General features: G+C 36.3%; 1 protein-coding gene across 1 annotated transcript; it reads left to right on the top strand.

Moving 5' to 3' along the window:
* Positions 1–3,721: 3,721 nt before the first annotated feature.
* Positions 3,722–19,736, top strand: fam149a (family with sequence similarity 149 member A; the record flags this gene model as incomplete). The annotated part of the gene is made up of 15 exons (XM_084134058.1): positions 3,722–3,918; positions 8,022–8,114; positions 8,223–8,355; positions 9,163–9,305; positions 9,820–9,942; positions 11,210–11,377; positions 12,194–12,378; positions 13,122–13,264; positions 13,360–13,454; positions 13,646–13,825; positions 15,721–15,844; positions 16,366–16,494; positions 16,937–17,015; positions 17,172–17,321; positions 19,136–19,736. 15 exons carry the CDS (start codon positions 3,722–3,724, stop codon positions 19,210–19,212), a joined length of 2,019 nt encoding a protein of 672 aa, XP_083990184.1. The 3' UTR covers positions 19,213–19,736.
* Positions 19,737–20,079: the final 343 nt, after the last annotated feature.

The raw sequence follows: 20,079 nt of genomic DNA, 5'->3' as shown, positions 1-20,079 counted from the left end.
GATGTTATGTAATGATGCCCATGTACTGTATTATGGCATTTACCCACAACATGGATTAAACATCAGCGTTCAATGTCATTGCTTGTCTTTCCAGAAGGCAACAAGTCTCATAAGCTGTTTAAAGAGCTTAAAGCTGAGAGGGAAATGTGATAAATGCAACTCTAAGTCTTACTATAATAAAGAATCTGTCAATATTAACCAGTGACAGCTTTGTGTCATTAAACACTCTTGTACATAAATGTTTGTACACAGATTCAAAGTTAAATCGTCTAAAGTCAGACTTTAAGCAGTAGCGGTGCTATAAAATCTGTTATTGTGGCAAATATTAGAAAACATTCATTCCTGTTTTCCCCCATTTAATAAACGTCGAAAAGAGAGCAAAAAAAACAAAACAAAAAAACACATTACCTTTAAATGAAGGCATTCTGGCTTCTCATGGCAGAGGTTCTTGGTTCTTTCCCAGTCAGGATCACAAGCTCATTGATAAGCACATTGGCCTCTGTGTCCTCCACATGAGAGATCATATCATCCCCAGCTGTTATCCAAAACACGTACTGTATATCAGTCAGTTCTTCTTTCGCTCCAGACTCCAGGTCCTCTTCCTAAGTGTTTGCTATCCAGTCCAAATCTCCTGCTTGTGCTCTTTTCTCCCTCTCAGCTTCCAGACTGTCCCTCTTCCACTGCTGACGTGTTCCACAGGACACCCTCTGAGGTGATGAACCTGCACTGAAAGGTACTGTATGGGTTACATCCCCAGCCAGAGCCGCTCCAAGTAAACACACACGCGCACACGGCTTCCAGCAAAGGAACAAGCGTTCTTTGTGTCTCACGTTTTACAAATACTATAAGCTGCCTGGGCTTAGCACGTAAGTGGACCAATCAGACCTCAGAGGCTATGGAGGAGGCTGGGTAATAGGTATTAAATCAAAGCAGATGGGAATGACTGAATATATAGCGACAGGTTATAAGTGCTGGCGGTGAGCTGTTCAGTAGCTACGGGTGGCAGTAATCCATTGAACCCGGCCTTTCAGACACTTTTGCATAAATATCTGCTCTATTGTCCAGCAAGGTTATTCCTGGTGTAGTTTATTTTTGTTTCAAAGACCTGGATGAGGCGATTCACACAATGTTTGGTAGGCTGTTTGTTTAACTGAGGTTAAAGCATGTTATAACCTGGAAATGTTATTTTGGTGGTAAAAGTATAGTAGTGATTTACCACAGTAGATATGGAGCGAGAAAAGAATGTTCTCGAAGTAAGGCAGGAAGGAAAGAAGGGAAGAAGGAAAGGGGAAACAACAGCTGAATAAATTCTCAAACGGATTCTATAGTTCCAATGACCTAGAATCTAATCAGAATTTAAGACCGATTATTTTAGCATAGTAAACAAATCTTTTAGCGTACTAATCCTAAACAGACCACACAAAAAAAAAAAAAAAAATGGAAGTGACAAAAGGAAAATTTCTACATTTACATGTTATCTATATATTAATATATATATATATATTTACAAAATTTGGTAACTCTTTATTTTACACTGTCTTTGTTACATGTTACATGTACTTCCAAATAACAGTAAATTATACATAACTACAGCAACTAACCCTAAACGTAATACATATATAATAAACTTTAATAAACCTAAAACAAATACTGTAATAACATTAATATTGTGAATATTATTACAATTTAAAATGTTTCCTTGAATATATTTTAAAATGTATTTGTATTCCTGTGATGACAAAGCTGAATTTTCAGCATGATTACTCCAGTCTTCAGTGTCACGTGATCCGTCAGAAATCATTCTTAATATGATGATTTGCTGCTCATTAAACATGTATTAGTAGTGATATTATATTTATCATTATTAACAGTTGTGCTGCTTCATATTTTTGTGGAAACCTTGATACTTTTTGATACAGCCTTCATTTGAAAGGACATTTTTGTAACAATGTAAAAGTATTTACTGTAACTATTGATTTAGTGCATAAATGATGTTTATTAACGTACAATACATGGTAAAACTACTTTGAAATATGCTGTACATTAAATCCATTTGAAATCATGTCTTTCACAAGCAAACCTAGCTATTTCTGTCATCAGTACCAACACATTTAAGGATGGAAAGTGAATCCGTTGAGTCTGAGTGGACTCTCGAGACATTCCTCCTCTGGCTACTGAAAAGTCTTAACAAAGACGTAAAGCTAGGACTGGCGGCACCTTAAGGGAGGGGACAGTGTGATTGGAGGGTGACCGGGGGGCTTGAATTATGGGTGTATCACTTTCAACATGACCTTTCAGTACCTCTCATCGCTGGCCCTCCCAAGACGACGCCAGCTATTCATCTCTCCACCTCCTAGGATTCACAGCCCCACGACCTGATGACCCTGACCACACAGTATCCTCTTGCACTATTTATACGCACTTTTCATAAATAAACTTGCCACTGAAGCACCATAAGCACATTGGCTCAGTGTTGACCCTCAAAGGAATTGACGCCACGGATCAGTGAATTAAAACTGCAGTGATTATTGTTTCTCCACAGAGAAACAAACAAGTCATAATAGTTTAAAATTCACTGATATATTCCATAACAGCTGATGTTTTGTCTATTTTTATTTTTATCGTCCCTCATATTACTTCAATTTCTTTTCCCAAAGCTTTCAATACTATAGCAGAAAATATGGACTATTGGCCCTTCTATCAAGAGATACTGGCAGATACAGGATTTATACAGTACAGTACATATCTCTATAAATAGGTTTTTATTTGTAAAGACATGTCCCCTTTTCTCAAAGCTATACAGGAGCCTAATGAAGCAAATCCCAGGAGGTCATGTGGCATATTAGCCTACCTAAATAGCCAACTCTTTAGTCTTTACTAATGGGCCTTTTGCTATTGAAGTCGTTGAATGTTTCCAAATATTGAAAACACGTTGAATTATTTAGAAGAAGAAGAAGAAGAAGAAGAAGAAGAAGAAGAAGAAGAAGAAAATAACTTGATGCGAGTAACGTTAGTGCTAAGAGCAAACCTAATCTGCTGTTCTATGGCTCCATCTAGTGTACTATGTGTAAATTGCACCAAGGTGATATTCTTGATACTCTTGATGTATTTCAGTTTATTTTGCATCTGTTGTTTATTATTTATATTTCTAAGTATAACAGTATATTTAAAGAATAGTAAATAACTATTTTTACTATTATACTTATAATTTAATTTTCTCAAAAGTAGGCTAGAGCTTAAATTGGTTTTACATTTTATATTGATCTTTAATTAGGCCTATATAAACCGTGTCCGAGACGAATAAATAGCTATTGTTAAATAATTACAGTATTCATTGTGTTTTGTTGATGTATCGTTCGGAACGAAATCTAACCGAAAGCACTAGAAGGGAAAACTGTAGCCAGTTACCTTCTCGACGTCTTCGATTTTTGTGATTGCGTAAAGTTTGTTTTAAGACGTGTAGGTTTGTAAAAGAGTAGTTACTCACTTCTGAGAAGGCCTACCCCTCAACCTAGTGTTTGTCTTCCGTCGAGTCTTAATCAGCTTCCCCAAAATTCGAACTGTGGTTAATGTCGAAGATATGTTAATGGAAGATAGTAACCGCGTCTCGTTCGGTGAGTGACAGCTTGTCACCTGCTTTAGTGCTTTGTCTAGTCTAGTCTATGTGGGGCGCGCGCATCTCTCATTATCAGCGCGGTGAAGCTGTCAGTTACAGTCATTAATGCAGGTGACCGTAGAGCGCATTGAGCCAAGCGGCGGCTCTATCGGACCGAAGTACCAGCATGGCTTTCCGGACAGAATTTATCACTGTGGTTTCGACAAGTCCCCGCTAGACTCGGAGCGAACACTTAAATGGAAGAGGACAAGAAGAGCTCAGGACAATATGAGTCCGGTCCGAGAGAGTGATGACAGCTTGAAGTAAGCGCCTTCTCTTTCGCCTAACTTACATCGAATCATACATGTGTGTCAAGCATCCATTCAAGTTTTAGAACAATAACCTGTACAGTCTTTGAGAATAATATTTAGAATTTATTTGTTATTCAAGTTTAGGTAGCCTATACTATAGGCTATTGGGGTTTTCTGTCTGTCTAGGTAAAAAGTTATGTCTAGCTAGCAGCAACACATAAGTTAGCTAGGCTACTTGAGGAATAAGGGGTAAATTAACAGTTATTTAGTGCTGCTGTATACATTAAAACTTAGAAAATAGTCAAGACTGTGTTCTTTCATGGCAAGACCTTCAATGTTTAATTGAATTGTGCTCACTACTTGATAACTAATTAATATAAGACTAATGTCATCGAATCAGGGTATAGTCTTTCCTCTGGCACGAGCATATCTAATTGCTCAATCTACACCAGCATTTAGTTACGACTGAAATCCCTCTCTAGAACTGATCTTTAAAAAACCTGAAGTAGGCAAATGTGTCTCTTTCCTTCAATGCAGTTTTATAAAAAATAAAGATAAAAAGGGCTACTGCCTTTCAGACACTGTCTTCTGAATAAAAGAGAAATGGAATTAGGCCTATACAATCAATGCCTTGGAAATTGTTTAATGGGTGAAATTGTGCTTAAGAAGAGTTTAAGAATAGCCTACATTTACTGTGTTTTATATAGCTAATGTATGGTTAAATATCACTACGCAACTAAAGTATTTGTTTTATAGTTGCACTGACTTCACTCTTCCCCACAGCACATAGGCCTTCAATTTATTTGTTTTAAATATTATGGTTAATGATATACAATTTATATATTGATTGATTGATTGATTGATTAGTTTGATCAGTGCAGTTCTTGTGATGCCAAAATCCCCTGTGCTGACTTTTGTATACCATCATTATGCAAAAAGTAACCAGGTTTGATGTTTTATCCGAACTCTGGAAAGGTGTAACATCTGACAGGCTTGTACTGAGTAAAATCACTGTCCCGTTGTGCTCGCTGCTAAAAGGCAGACACGAGAAAGAATCCATGTCAGTCAGCTGAGGCTTTCTGCTGCCATGCTGGTCATGCATGTTTCATTAGGCCCTGGCGTTCAACCTGCTGAAATTATTTGCTGTTTGCTCTGTGAGAGAAACCTGAGCCGCCACTGATGCTGGGCTTCCTTGTTGACCCCTGCCAACTGTTGAAGCCCTCACCCGCTGCTAATTAGTTTTCCCCTTTCTCTGTGCTACTTCTTCTGTAGCTGTGGTGTCAGTTTGTGCTCCTGTATGCACAGAGTGCTCTTGTTGTCTTCGTTATCTTCATTAACTTTTAAGAGAAATATCAAGTAGATGACATAAAATGCTTTTTGGAACGGGCATTATATACGGCATTATTGCAATATCCTATAGGTTTGCAACTTTCATTACCTCATTTTACACAAGTTAAACTGTGCTATTTGTACTGTATGGTAATTTTTGTCTGATCTTTCTCTTTAAAACTTTAACCTGAAATTAATTCAATTAAATAAATAAATTAACTCAATACACGTTATTGTAACATGTAGGACAACATGCAAAAATGAAAGGGTTTTCAAAAGTCCTTTTTTATCGACAAGGAGAATCCGCAGGAGAAATTAGAATAAAGCAACTACACATTGTGTAACATAATGGAGAACAATGAACTGAGACAACCACGGGCTTATAAACACAGGGAGTAATGAAGGGAAAACAGAACAGGTGTGGAACTAATTACAAACCATGACAACAGATGAACGAGGCAAAATGGAGACAAAGAAAACCAAACTAGCAAGGCATGCATATAACAGTTAAACATCAGCTATAGAGTGCTGCAGGGATGATATATATGTAGGTCAAAACCCTCGAAACAAGTTAGCATTTTAGCACTTCCGGTTTCATCGTCCCCAAATCAATGGGTTTTTTGGATTTTATAAGGTCTGTGGTGAAGATATTTTCACATTTTATTCTACGTCATAAAACATACCAATTGAAAAATGTCTTGAAAAAGTTGTTGTTGGAAGCTTGGTGGTAGTGATGTTGAATTCGAGCGACCGTGACCTTAGTAAAAAAAAATGAGTAAAAGTTGTGTTAATTTGTGAAAATTATCTTGATGGACAAAATGTGTTAGTATCATAAACTTTTGTTGATCACAGAGAGCTTTTTTTTTGCTATAATTCAAAGGCCTAGCCTATAATCCAATAGGGTTATTGCTGCGTGAACCAGTGTGATGCAGTGTGATATACTTTAGGTTGGCCTACAAAAATAAGCCATCACTGCAGACCAAGCCTTTCTTCCAGTAGGAGGAGCTTATTCAGCATCTGTATCATTATTCCACTTCCAACTATATATATATATATATATATATATATATATATATATATATATATATAGTCATCAGTAGTGTTGTCAAAAGTACCGGTACTTCGGTACCAAGTCGGTCATGTTTAAAAAATTTCAATACCTACTTGGTACCGAAGTACCGGTACTTTTGACAAAACTAATATATATATATATATATAAGTCATCATCAGTATATCATATATATATATATATATATATATATATATATATATATATATATATATATATATATATATATATATATATTTATTCTTAAAAATTTAATCTTGGTTGTCTTATTCCTTGAAACATTTTCTAAGGGTTTCTAGAGAATGGTTATAGCCTACTCCAGGATGAAAAAAAAAAAAAATCTTATGGAAAAAGAAAAAGTCCTCTGGGATGGATGGCAAGGTGTCTGTGAGTCATCCAGGGGAGGGTGGGGACATTCATGCACCTGTGTTGTGCCACTGTAGCGTGTCCAAACACTCCCTTGATGGAGCTGAATGAACAGATCAGAGGCACCTCTGCACTGGGCGGGAGGACGACAAGGACATTCATGTTGACCTGCAGGGGAAACAAGAAGTCACACATTTCTGATGGCTGATCTGAAAGTGTGAATGTTGCTGTTTTGCCTTTAAGCTATTTGGCTGGGTCCCACTGATAGGAGTAATTTACCCATGCACAGTGCACTGGGCTTTGGGTGGGCCTCATCTTTGGCCACCCTACACGTACCTCCTGTACTCTCTTACTACCCAGACAGCTACAGGGCAGTGTGCCATGACAGACATGCTGGACTCATTGTAATTGGGTAAGTTGTTTGTGACGTTGTAGCGTTTTTGAAGGAACAATCACAAATGTGTCATAACGTAATGCATTATTGGAATTTTTATAACATTTGTTACATTAACAAGGGCACTTGTACGAAGTATGCAAGTTAATAATCCCATTACAATTGTCATTTACGTGACATATGGCTGTCATTTGGTTTGAATAGGCCTAATCTTTTTAAACATTTTTTTCGTGGGTTACAGTTATAACCAACACTTATTTTGTTCATAAAGGTCTCGATAAACACTGATACTGAATGGTGACGAATCTTAAGAAACCAAAAGAGATATTTAAAATGATATAAAGCAATGTGAAATATGCACGAAAAACTTTGTTTCAAATAAATTAATGGTTTCTCTGTTCTTTATTTTAATATATAACATTTCCAGATAAAGCTTCTTGTTGTCATAGTGATAAATGTGACACTCCAACATGCCTGTATATTGTACTTTGATCTTGTACTGTTTAAATTATTCATGATATAATTGTCTGATAGATTAGAGGCAGTTTGAGACAAAGAGTGAAAGCTTGACGGCGACAGCATCATGTGACCCTCTTATACCTGCAGGTGGATATGCTTTTCATAACAAAAGGTCTTTTAGCTCTTTGCCTTGATTAGTTCATTTTAAATAGTCCTGCTAAAAGACAAAAAAAATAATAATAATTGATGTACTGTAGTCTCTAAAATAATATGAGGTTTTAATAGCTGCTTGCATGCCAATTAGCAGAATCCATTTTAAAATAGTTTTAGATGACGTTTAGCGTGTTAACCAAAGGATGCTTATTGTGCTTTTCAGTTCATAAATGCCTCTTAATGTATCACTGTAGCATGTGTTCTGTACAAGTCATACTGTAAATGGACCTGTTTTCATTAACTGTATGGACCCATCTTCATTCTTATTCCCATATCATGTATTAGGAAAAAGCTGCTCAACGAACCTAGCAAAAGCATTAATGCAGTGCCTGCCCCCTTCACCAGAAGTGTCAACAGGGTCTCAAACCGTGGCCTCAGGTAATACAATCATTATTTTCATTTCGGAATATTCAGAACTTATTGTAAGGTTTTAGCTCTACAACATATTAATGTCCTTAGAGTAATGCCTCATTTCTTCATTGGTAGCATCTCATCATGTGGTCAGTCGTCTGCCGGTGGCACTACCCCCGTGAGTCACCTCCCCTCCCGCTCCGGCAGCCCAGGCACTGGCCCCGGTCTCTCCACAGACCACAGCTCCATCTGCTCCTGGAGATATGATGTAATGCCTCTGTTCTTCTTCCAGATGTTTTTTTTTTATTTGTTTTTTTTAGCTTTTTCATCAGGGTTGGGCAATATTCTGAATTTTAGAATCAACTCCTATTCAATTAATGAGGTTTATTTATTTTATTTTTTCGATTTTTTTAGTTCATGAGAACTTAAATTTAATTGGCCACAACCCACAGGAAGCTCAATTGGAATTGGAATCGGAATGACAAGGGAATTTACAGATTATTATTATTATTATTATTTTTAATATTAACTTGGGTTGAAATAATTTCATTATTTCTTATTCAATATATTATTTATATAAAACATGTTGAATCCGAATTTCATAAGGCCATGTAAAGAAAAAAATGCTGATTTATAATTATTGTTTTTGAAAATGTATATCTATGACAGCATATTTATGTATATATATATATATATATATAGTGATAGATTTCATTTATTTGAATTTCATTCCATTTTAATTTGACTTAAATTCTAATTCATATTAGATTTATGTATCCTGTTTGCTACCTAAATTAGTTAACTGAATTGGAATATAAATTGAATTCTCAGTTTCTGAATTGAATAGCATGCAACACTGCTATTTATTATCATTAAAATGTTCTAGGTAATAAACAATTGAAAAATAAGAAAAATCTACAACAGGGCATTTTTCTGTTATTTAAACTCTCACAGTTTCCTGTTTTTAGTGCATGTGTCTAACTGTTATTTTTGCAAATGCATCACTAGCTGCTAGCACCATCTCCTCATCTGTGTTCATTGAATGTTTTAGTGTTTGTTTTTTTCTTGCATGCAGGAGTTTGAGCGGGCGAATACTCAGCGTGTGCGTCAGCTCTTTAACTCTGTGGATGAGCTCCTGTATGAGAGGAGAGGAAGCAGCCGCTCGGAGTCCCTACAGGAGGAGTGTGAGGAGTGGAACGGACACACCCCCCATCTCAGGTACAGCTCCTTCGAGCAAAGAGAGATTTGTTAGAGAATTCTGACTGCTCTGAGGCTAAAAGGGTTAGGCAAACTTAGTTTTTTAAAGTTAATAAATTGAATTAAAGTGCTGGTGCTGTAGCTTTGTTTGGAATTGTTCGTTGATGGAGCAAAAACAGAAAAAAGTAACTTGCAATATTTCTAAAATGTAAGTTACTCAATATTAATGATTTTTTTTTTTTTTTTTTTTTTTGCTGTATATAAGCACTTTCACACTATAACGGCTCCTAAACGTTTTCTTCTGATTGGAAAAAGCATGCTTCAACAGATGTCTTAATGTTTATTCATACAGCTACTGTAGCTACTGTACATAGTTCAAACCGACACTACACATTGTTCACCTGTAGGTGTCGCTATTACCAAATTATTGTGCTACTCAAAGACAATTTCCAAATAAACATTAATAATACATTACACAGCATTGCACAGCCCTGCTAATTGATACTGTCTCGTTGTGTTGCATCCTTGAGCACAGAATTTTAGGAAACCAGTTGGAGCCTCCCAAACAGGAGGGTGTTCAGTACATCTGCAGACATGAGTCCAGTGCCAGAACCTATTCCTTCTCCACACCCACCTGTCTGGACAAGGACCATAGCGAGTAAGCCTCTCAATAAAATTAAATAACAGTTAAAAGTACTCAAACACATGGGTTAGATTTAATGTTTAATTGTTCAGTTGTTTCGGTTTAAGAAAATAACAGCTCTGAGGAGGGTTACTTTTATGGTTTCAACTATACAAATATTTTTCTCTTTGAAAACAGAATGAATGAAATTGTGATTTAAATGAGGATCTATTTAATAGTTGTACTACACTGTTAATGAGTTGTTGACAATGCTGATTGTCCACTTGAGTCTCCACTCCGGGCATTGAGCACAGCAGTGATGGAGGTCTGTCTGACTGAGGGCCAGTGTAGATGGTTTCAAACAACCTGTAAAACTTATCTGGGAACAATAGAAACCTCGGCTATTTGTTTTCAAGCAACTGTATTTTATTACTTTCTGTCTGTTTCATGGCTTTTTTTGTATGAAATGATTTGACATCAACCAGGTGTCATAACTTTAATTCATTAATTAAAAGAAAATAATTAGGTACACTACTGTTCAAAAGTTTGCAGTCAGTAAGATTGATTTTAAAGAAATCAAAGGAATAATTGCAAAAAGTCAATTTTTGCAATCATAGGAATACATTAATTTTAAAAATATGTTTAAAAAGACAACAGTTATTTTAAAATTCATAATATTACTGTTTTACTATATTTTTGATCAAATAAATGCAGACTTGGGGAGATACTTCTGTTAAAAACATAAAAAAATTTAAATTCTCCAAACTTTTGAATAATCTAATCTAATGTAATCTGAAATATAATATATATATATATATATATGCATATCTAATTTTCTTCAACGATTTCTTGGCATTATACAATTATCACGGTATTTTGTTTATCGCTGGAGTTACTCCTGAACTTTTTAAGGTCAGTCTTATCTTACCAAAAAATATTGGGGTCCTTTATCTCTTGATTAATGAGCTCACTCTATTGATTTGTTTCTGGGTTTAGCTCTTTCTTTTTGCTTGACTGCACTTATCTATTGTTTTGAAATATGCACTGAAGCCTATCATACATTATACATTTGATATAACACATAAAACCAACCCTTGAGGATGAGGCCTCTCACCTGATTAAAAATATGCAATATGTTCTAAAGATACTGCACTGAACATGTCCACCGGCAAAGCATTTATCAGTCTGGGCTGGCTGTGGCAAGAATTTGCTTCCTCCCTCATTTTTTTTTCTCTCTCTCTCTCTCTCTCTCTCTCTCTCTCTCTCTCTCTCTCTCTCTCTCTCTCTCTCTCTCTGTCTGCAGGCTGTATGTAGCAGGCCGCAGTCTGGCCCCGGGCCTTTGGTGTGAGCAGTCTTTCCAAAGCCCCAGCTCTCCTCTCTCTGAGCATTCACTCTACCTCACTGAGGAAGAGGAGGTGTATGAAGCAGAGGGCAGCATAGAGGAGTTTTTAGCTTATGATGGAAAAGAAATGTACGTCACAAGTTGTCTTTTACTTAATCTGCCTACAACCTTTTTTCCAAGATTCATGTACTTAATTTAATCTTTTCACATTTCTTGGTTTCTCAGAAGTGGAATAAGTGTTATAAATGTACATACATTTATAAAAAATATATATAAATATATAACTTTGCTGGATTTACGATCCTGATGACTGTTAAAACGTGTCATCACAGTCTGTAAAAAGGGTCCATATACTATCATACCCCTCTATTATAATGCAACAGAAGATATTTTTTGCTTCATGAACAAACCATAATTATAGGGAAGACAAGGCAAGTTGTCACACTTTTTAATCTCTAATATTCCTCAGTGTAGGTTTATTTATTTTGAAAGTACAAATTCCTTAAATATATTGGCCTCTAAAAAGCCTGAATTGAACATTTGCCCCAAAATTATATTGAAATTTTAGTTAGAAAAAATAGTACTTTTACTATTTAGAATGTTGGTATTTAGGAGGGTTTTGAACTATGTGTTGAAAACAACAAACAAAATTTGAGCAAAAAGAACGGACTGTGATTAAAATTAGCCCCACAGTCTACCTATTCCCATTGAATCAAAAATAGTTTTTTTTTTTGTTTTTTTTTTTCCGTTTCTTTAGCATTTCAATAGGTATTCAGTAACTGGTCATCTAAATTCTACAAATACTATACAGCCTTATTACATCATGTTTTCTGCCGTTTTACTGGTCAATAAAACCATTAGGACTCATAATAGTGTGCACCCATTTTAAGGCATCCTGTCAGAAGGGAATAATTTATTGTAGCTCTGTAATTGTTTTGACTGAAGGGAGGATGAGGAGGTGGATCAGAGGAAGTCTTCATCCATGGCCCCCAGGGGTGGAGTCCCACCAGTATCCCCTCATGCATGCATCCGTGACGCTGTTGCAGATGAGCTGTTTGATGACGTGTGGAGGGAGGTGGTGGGTCTTCTGGAGGAGCTCTTACATAAGTACTGGGAGAAACAACTCCCGGGTGTGTCTGAATTACTGAAACCAGCTAAACAGAATTAGCCAACAGTGCATGTGTGATCGATAAATCTTGGGTGGGTGAAGAACACCGTTTTTGCATGCATAAAGACCCCCTGGAAATGAGAATGGAGTTTTGTGGCTTTTAGTCCATGTATGTACACTAGTGTGCAAAAGTTTAGGGTCGGTAAGATTTTTAATATTTTTGAAAGTCTCTTATGCTCACCAAGGCTGCATTTATCTGATCAAAAATACAGTAAAAATGGTAATATAGTGAAATATTATTGCAATTTAAAATAACCGCTTTCCATGTTAATATGTTTTAAAATGTAATTTACTTATAAAATGTCATTACTCCAGTCTTTAGTGTCACATGATCTTTCAGAAATCATTCTATGCTGATTTGCTGCTCAAGAAATATTTCTTATTATTATTACAATGTTGAAAACAGCTTCTTAATATATTTGTGGAAACCATGATAAAAATGAGTGAGCCCTTTGATATGGTAAATATGTTTAAAAAAAAAAAAAAAAAACATATTTGAAGATTAATGATCATTGATAGAAAACTCAATTACAGTCTCCTTGATGCATCAGCAGAATGAACTGTATTTGACCCTATGTGATTTTGTGCTACTTTGGAGTACTTTGGCATTTTGGAGTAATAAAATGAAATTCTGTTGCTAATTTGCCAGCAGTTAAGTGGATTGTTGGAGATTTCCCTCTATTCCTAATGTTCTTTTGGCATCAGATGGAGCAACACAGAGGAGAACATTAGAGAGCTCCAGTCAAGTGCCTTCACCTCAGATCCCAGTTAAAGGACATCACCTTTTGTTGTCCAGAGGTTCTAGTAGCAGAACCACATTCCTGTCAACATGCAGCAGTAATGTACAGGTGACATTCTACGAGAAACATGCACTTTGGTGCAAATTTGAGGTTCTGTCTGTTATTTTGTTCTCATGTTATGAATTTGCCATTTCTTCTTTCAGGACTCAAGTGCCTACAAGATTAATTTAAATGGTGTTATGACAATCCAAGCAAAGCCACTGCAACACAGACATCAGGGATTTAGCGAGAGAGCCCTGTAAGTCTTTTGGAGTTTGGAAAGTTCTTATCTAACCCTACAAAAACTAAACAAAACAGTTTTTCTATTGCTATTTCTATTTTTAAAGACTATTTAATAAAAAACAGAATTAAGAAGTATATTAACTAGAGATAAATCAACATGAAAACAAATGAAGGCCTACAACTTGATCTGTCTTTGCTTCTCCTAAGATATGACCCAGATGATGCACCAAGCGTCTTGATGTGTGTGAAAACCCAGGCTCTGAGAGGGTCCAGCACACTCTTACAGAAACCCACAGCCCATCGCAGACTCCCCAGACTCAGTGGCAGGGTTCGGATGTACCACAGCCTTATAGGAAACGGAAGCCAACTCTTACGAGGAACTAGACTGTAAGATCAGCATACATTATCAAAGGAGTTGTTCATCCAAAAATGACAATTCTGTCATCATTTACTCACCCTCGTGTCATTCCAAACCTTTATGACTTTGTTTCTTCTGTGGAATATAAACAGAGAGCTTTAGTATCATTAAAGTGGTTCAAATGAAATTTACACTACAAAGCCATATGACAACTTTGTATGAGAAACTGAATGAAAAGTTGGCATGAAACGAATGTTGCGATAGTCTTTTCTTTTCTGTTGTGACGTATATCTAAGTGAAACGTGTTCTCAAACAAGAAAAATGTGGCGCAGGGCTTGATTTTGCTTATCGGTAATCGATGGGATTGTTGCATCGTTGTGGTTTGCTATTGGTGTGATCTCATTTGAGTGACAGGTTGTCCCGCCCTCGCTCCAGTAAACATGTCATCAGAGAAGAAAATAAAAGAGAAGAGAAGAGAAGTTACAAAGAGGAGAGAAAGTTATTTTGATTAAAGATTGGGCATATGAATAAAAATTATGTGCATGGATAAATCATTTATTTCTGTCAGGACCACTATCATCAAATATGATTGACAATTAGCATACAGTTTGGATTGGCGGTATGGTTCCGTTCTGGGCGAGAACTCCCTGCGCATCCATGCAGCCTAGCATGGATAAGAGCAGGGAGAGCAGCAATAATCCCCCATGGGGTAAACGGAACAGAACCAACATGAAAATTTGCAAATATATTTAATTCAAGATTTTAAAGTACAACATTATTCGATAATTATTCTGATTCAAGGGGAATCAGAATGTCAAATCCTGACTGGGCGAGAGGAGGAGCTGGGGATGGAGGAGGGTAATTAGCTCCTGATAAACGCGATAGCTGCTGATAATACTGATGGAGCTTATATATGTATATGGTGATAGGCGTCGTATTCCTATAGGTAGATGTGGATCAGCTGAGAGTCAGCTGATGCAAGCTTGACTAACGTGACCTGCCAGAACTAATGCTACGCTTGATAATAAATACTGCAATATTTCATTAAAAAAAAGAATTGTCAATTTCATGGTGACTTTAAAGTCGGTATTCACTGATAATATTGACATCCCTAGTTGGCACCATCATGAAACTTCATGAAAAAGTAATGATGTTCGACTCATATTCTTTTGAGTCAGATACTTTCATTGAATCGGTTCAATACAGTTCACCAAACTGTCTGAATGAATTGTTAACAAATCAAATTGATTTGGTTCTAAAGTTTAACTCACTGACTCGCTGATCTAGTTGCAGCAGTTAACAACTCCCTGGAAGGGAAGACTGTCTGTAAATAAAGATGGTGTGTTAATCATAAAAAAACTATCAAATGGCTTTAGAACACTTGGAATATAGTACACAAGACATATGGGCTGCTTTTATGGTCATTTTAATGTGATTTTATAGCATCCTTTTTAAAGCTTGGAAGCTCCAGTCGCTATTTTTTGCAGTTACATGGAGAGAAATACTGTATCTTCTTTTGTGTTTCTCTGAGAACATTTTTGAGTGAACTACACCTCTGTGCATCGTTTTATATCCTCACAAGTTTTACATAACGAATGTGATACGAGAGGTTCTGCTGCAGTAACAACTTAATGCATGATGCAACTCTTTCATAATATGTTATTGCAGATTATTCAATGCAAGGTCTACTGGGGTCACGTTATAACAGGCTGAGACCTTTTGAAATGCAGACTCTTTTTAAAAGCGCTTGTTAAATTAGTCCCTCAAGCTGCATTGTACCTAATTAATTGTAACACTTTTAACCTTGTCATCACTTGGAAAAATCATAGAAGTAGCCTTGAGCTCCTGCAGGGGTATCAGGCATGAGTAAACGTGCAGTTTGCTAATTAGAGTAAGTATGTGTTCTTGGGTTTGTTTCTCACAGATCCACTGTGAATGAAAGCCTGCCCTCTCCCCCAGTGAGTGCCGTTCAAAACCACAGGCTTCCTCAGATACACTCTGAGTCTCCAGAGCAGGATTACTACGCGCCTATTTCCAGGCTTTTGCAGGTAACAAGCCACACCGGTATCACTGTGACCTGCAGACTATTGATCTGCCTTATCACATACATACATTACCTTTCAAATGTTTGGAGTCAGAAAAATGTATACTTTTATTCAGCAAGGACTCATGAAATTGATCAAGTGACAGTAAATACATTAATAAAGTTTAAAAATATTTCTATTTCAAATAAATGTTGTTCTTTTGAACTTTCTATTCATTACAGAATCCTAAAAATAGTGTGCAGACTTTGATCTCTGTAAACAGAGATAGCAGCAGTTTTTTTTTTTTTTTTTAAATGGGTGAAGGACATATTGCCTCCATACAGTCTAGTTGACATGACATTAGAAACTGTAAACATGGTTGCTCTTTGCTCTTTTATAGAAATTTCAAACTATCTTAAACTAATATCTAATTTTTAAAATTTCTGTGTTAGTAAATGTGTATTTAATTATGTTTGGCAATTCAGTCTGCACTGATTTGGTTTGATTTCAGAGTCAAAGCTGTGATCTTTCTCTGTATCTCCTAGCTCAGAGGGAGGGTCATAAGAGGCGGAGCTACCAGTGTCACGCACACAGTAAACAATCTCCCACCGTTGAGAGAGCCCACCCTGATGCTGGAGTCTCTGTCTCGGCCCAATACTACTCATACATTCAGAGTAATTCCCTACAGCTATGATCATAGTGCAGTATTTACACTGGGAAAAAAATGGTGTAGAATTTACTTTGAAACTATTTTTAAAAATTGCTAGTACATTTCAAATACAAATAATTACGGCAAGTAACACATTGATTAAACATGATATTTTTGAAGTAGAATGACTGAAATAGTATTTTCTTGTACAAAGAAGTCCAGTAGTAGTCATTGTGGTTTCAGATGTTAGGCAGTTATAGCTATGGGTAACCAGCAGTTTAATGTGAAACAAAACCAAATACCAAGTTCTATATAACTTTGTAGAAACATGACACCACATCCTACAAGAAGTGATATAGATACTTTCCTGGTTCAGACACTGCTGTGGTAACACTGCTTGAAATAGCTGGTAAATTCGACAGAGTCTATTGTTTAGATGTAACCCATGCCATGTTTTTGTTCTGCAGTCCGACACCCCGATGAAAAGGTCATTCACACCTATGGATTTTGCCTGTAACATGAGGACAAGTCGAGGACTTGTCAAAGGTGCGTCACTTCTACAAAGTAGGTGCCTGATTTGGCCAGTGGCATGAAGGACAACACAAACAACTATGGCTTTGCTTTCTACAATTTTACTTCTTAAAAATAAGTAATTTAAGAAAAATAAGATGACAATAAAAGCTTTTTCTGTATGCCTCTTAGGTGAGAGCACACCTATGGGTGTGACAGGCTTCAGTATGGGTATCACCAGCTCTACAGCTAGTGGGTTCTTGGAGTGTGCCACACCTAGCAGGAGGCGTCTGCCCTGTGCTGATGGGGAAGGAGGGAACATGCCCCTGTTTGGCTCTATTGGTCAGTGCGGTACTGGCTTATTATCTTTCATCTAATATAAATGTAACAGTTTAATACACTCTTAGAAGAAAAGGTTCTACATAGAACCTCAAAGGGTTTTGTCAGCCGCCTCATATATAGAACCATATATAGAACCCCTATTATGCTATTTTAAAGGTTCCTAATTTCAGTTGTCTCCTACAATTGGTTTACATGCATCCAAGGTCAAAAAACACTTACATAAGATATATATGGCACCTCATTTCTTAAAGAGTCTGAAAAAGGTTAATTCAAAGATTCAGTCTGTTTAACCCCTCAGAGAGCCTACTCTGCTCTGATTGGTCAGATGGCCCAGTCTGTTGTGAATGGTCTACTGGTTACAACGCGTGTCGAAAACAAAACGCCTATTACCATATCTGAATTTCAGCTCTGGAGGTTTCCTCAGCACTTGATACACAGTGATACGAACAATGGATGGCGTTGGTTTCTCTGAATCAATTCCAGCCCGAGTCCTCATCCTTTTGAAGTGCATACAAATTGTATTCACAGTGCTGAAAACAGCGTCTTCTTGACATACTGACAACACAAGCCAAACTCTTCCAGGCCTCACCTACAACTACAGAGTTTGAGGGCGGGTCAAAGTAGACGTTGTTCATGGGCAGCTAATGAAAACCATCGGCTGGCATTATGCAAATTTGTTACATTGTCATGTAGGTACAGTATGTAACAGCAAGTGAGACTGGAATTGCTGACGACTATTTTCAGCATTTCAGAATTGATTCTTTCTTTAGGAGATAACTTTATTCGTCAAGCACTTTGATCTTTAAAACTTTGCAGACATTTTACATTCACATACAGCTATATTACACACTGCATGAAAGGTAATATTCAAAAAAGCATAATAGAGGCATTTTAAAATTGAGTCAAAATCCCTAGGGTTCTATATAGAACCCCATTGAACCTTTTTTTCTGTGAATTGGTTTCACATAGTTTAAATTCATTGCCCTTTGTTGATGTTTATGTAATACAGAATCTATCTTTAAAGCCTGAACCAATTAACTGTTCAGTCTACACACCATATGCTGTGTAGAATCAACAAATAAATGAACCAGAAAAATAAGCAATGACAAAGAGGGCTTTAATTAAAAGGAATATGTGTGAGTTGTCAGTAAGATATGGACATTATTTTGCTTTTGGGACACTGGAGATTAATTAATACTTTTAATAAGGCAGAGTCCTATGGAAGCATAGGGATAGCAATATTCAATTTGAAATGTAATATGCAAAATGACAATGCAATATGTAAAATGGCAATGCATTTCTGTATTTAAATTTACATTTACATTTTTTGAAGTTTGCTACATTCATTGCGGGACATTTAATGAAAATGCAATCGCAAGTGTCTTAACTCTCAGTGTAAATGCAATTAAGAAAAATAACATTTAAATGATCATTTTGCTACAGATTTTGCTTGAACATGTTAAACATATCTAATCATTTCTGTAATACATTTTCATTTTAATTTTGCAATTTATAAAGTGTAAAAATATGTATTCAATTTACATATTAAAACTAGTGTATGAAATGGCAAATGTAAATTATATAATTTCATTTTCATTTTCATTTTGCACCAAACGTTTCACAAATGTAATGGAAAATGTAAATTTAAATACAGAAATGCATTGCCATTTCACATATTGCATTGTCATTTTGCATATTACATTTCAGATTGAATATTACTACCCATATGCTTCCATAGTGTCCTAGAGAAGAGGTTCACATAATGAAAATATTTCTTTAAGACTGAGTAAACCACCAATACAATCTGCTTTCAGGTGGCCAGACTCATCGGAAACAGTTGAGCCGGTTTCCACTGCATGTGAGGAAGAAATTTCAGCCTGTCATGCCATAGCAGGGGAGTTAATTTTGTAATTAAATGAAAGAGCTTAACAGGGCAGACATGAATGCAACAGGGTGATGCGCGCTGATATTCAATCACTGTCATAATATGACTTTATTGTACGTATTTTGTGTCACCATATGTCCAGTTACAAACTGTCACATGTAGTGCCTTCAGTTTATGGACTTGATAGTTTTTCACAGTGACCTGGAGAACAATCTGGAGCTAACAGGACAAATGACCTCATGCATCCCTGTTGTTTCCTTTTTTACCATTTTGAAGGATGAATGCCAAACGTGTTTTGTTAATGCATATCAAGTTTAATATTAATTTGTTTTACTGCAGATGTCTGAGGCCAACAGGTTGATAAAACAAAATGCATAGCCTAATTATTTATTTTACAGTGATGGTTGATAATACTGATTTAACCCTCCAAACTGTTTATTTCAGCAACATTTTATTGAGACTTCTCCTCCTTGGTGGAGTCATTTGCAATAAAATTGTTATACAATTTGGCAAAGGTTCAATAATATATCACAGCAATCAAATATTAGACGTTTGTTTTCTGGTCTTAAAATTATTTTATCTATGCTCACTTTCACAAAAAAATGTGTTAATATTTTTGCTCTAGATTGTAATTTGATGAAGCAAGAGATAACTAGAATAAAATCCAGACCATTCAAGAAAGACAGCTGAATTTGTGCTGGTAAACCACAACACACAGTTGTGCATTATTGCTGCATTACTTCTGTTGTCTGTTAATGTTTTAGCGGGAGGCACTTTACCCACAGATAACCTGCATGTGTCCCAGTTATCATAACTAAATCTGTTTGATTAGCCCAGGGTGTTTCTCTCTCTCTCTCTCTCTCTCTCTCTCTC

The sequence above is a fragment of the Abramis brama genome, assembly GCF_963993115.1.
Source record: "Abramis brama genome assembly, chromosome: 13".
NCBI lineage: Eukaryota > Metazoa > Chordata > Actinopteri > Cypriniformes > Leuciscidae > Abramis > Abramis brama.
This window is presented reverse-complemented; position numbering and strand designations above follow the sequence as displayed.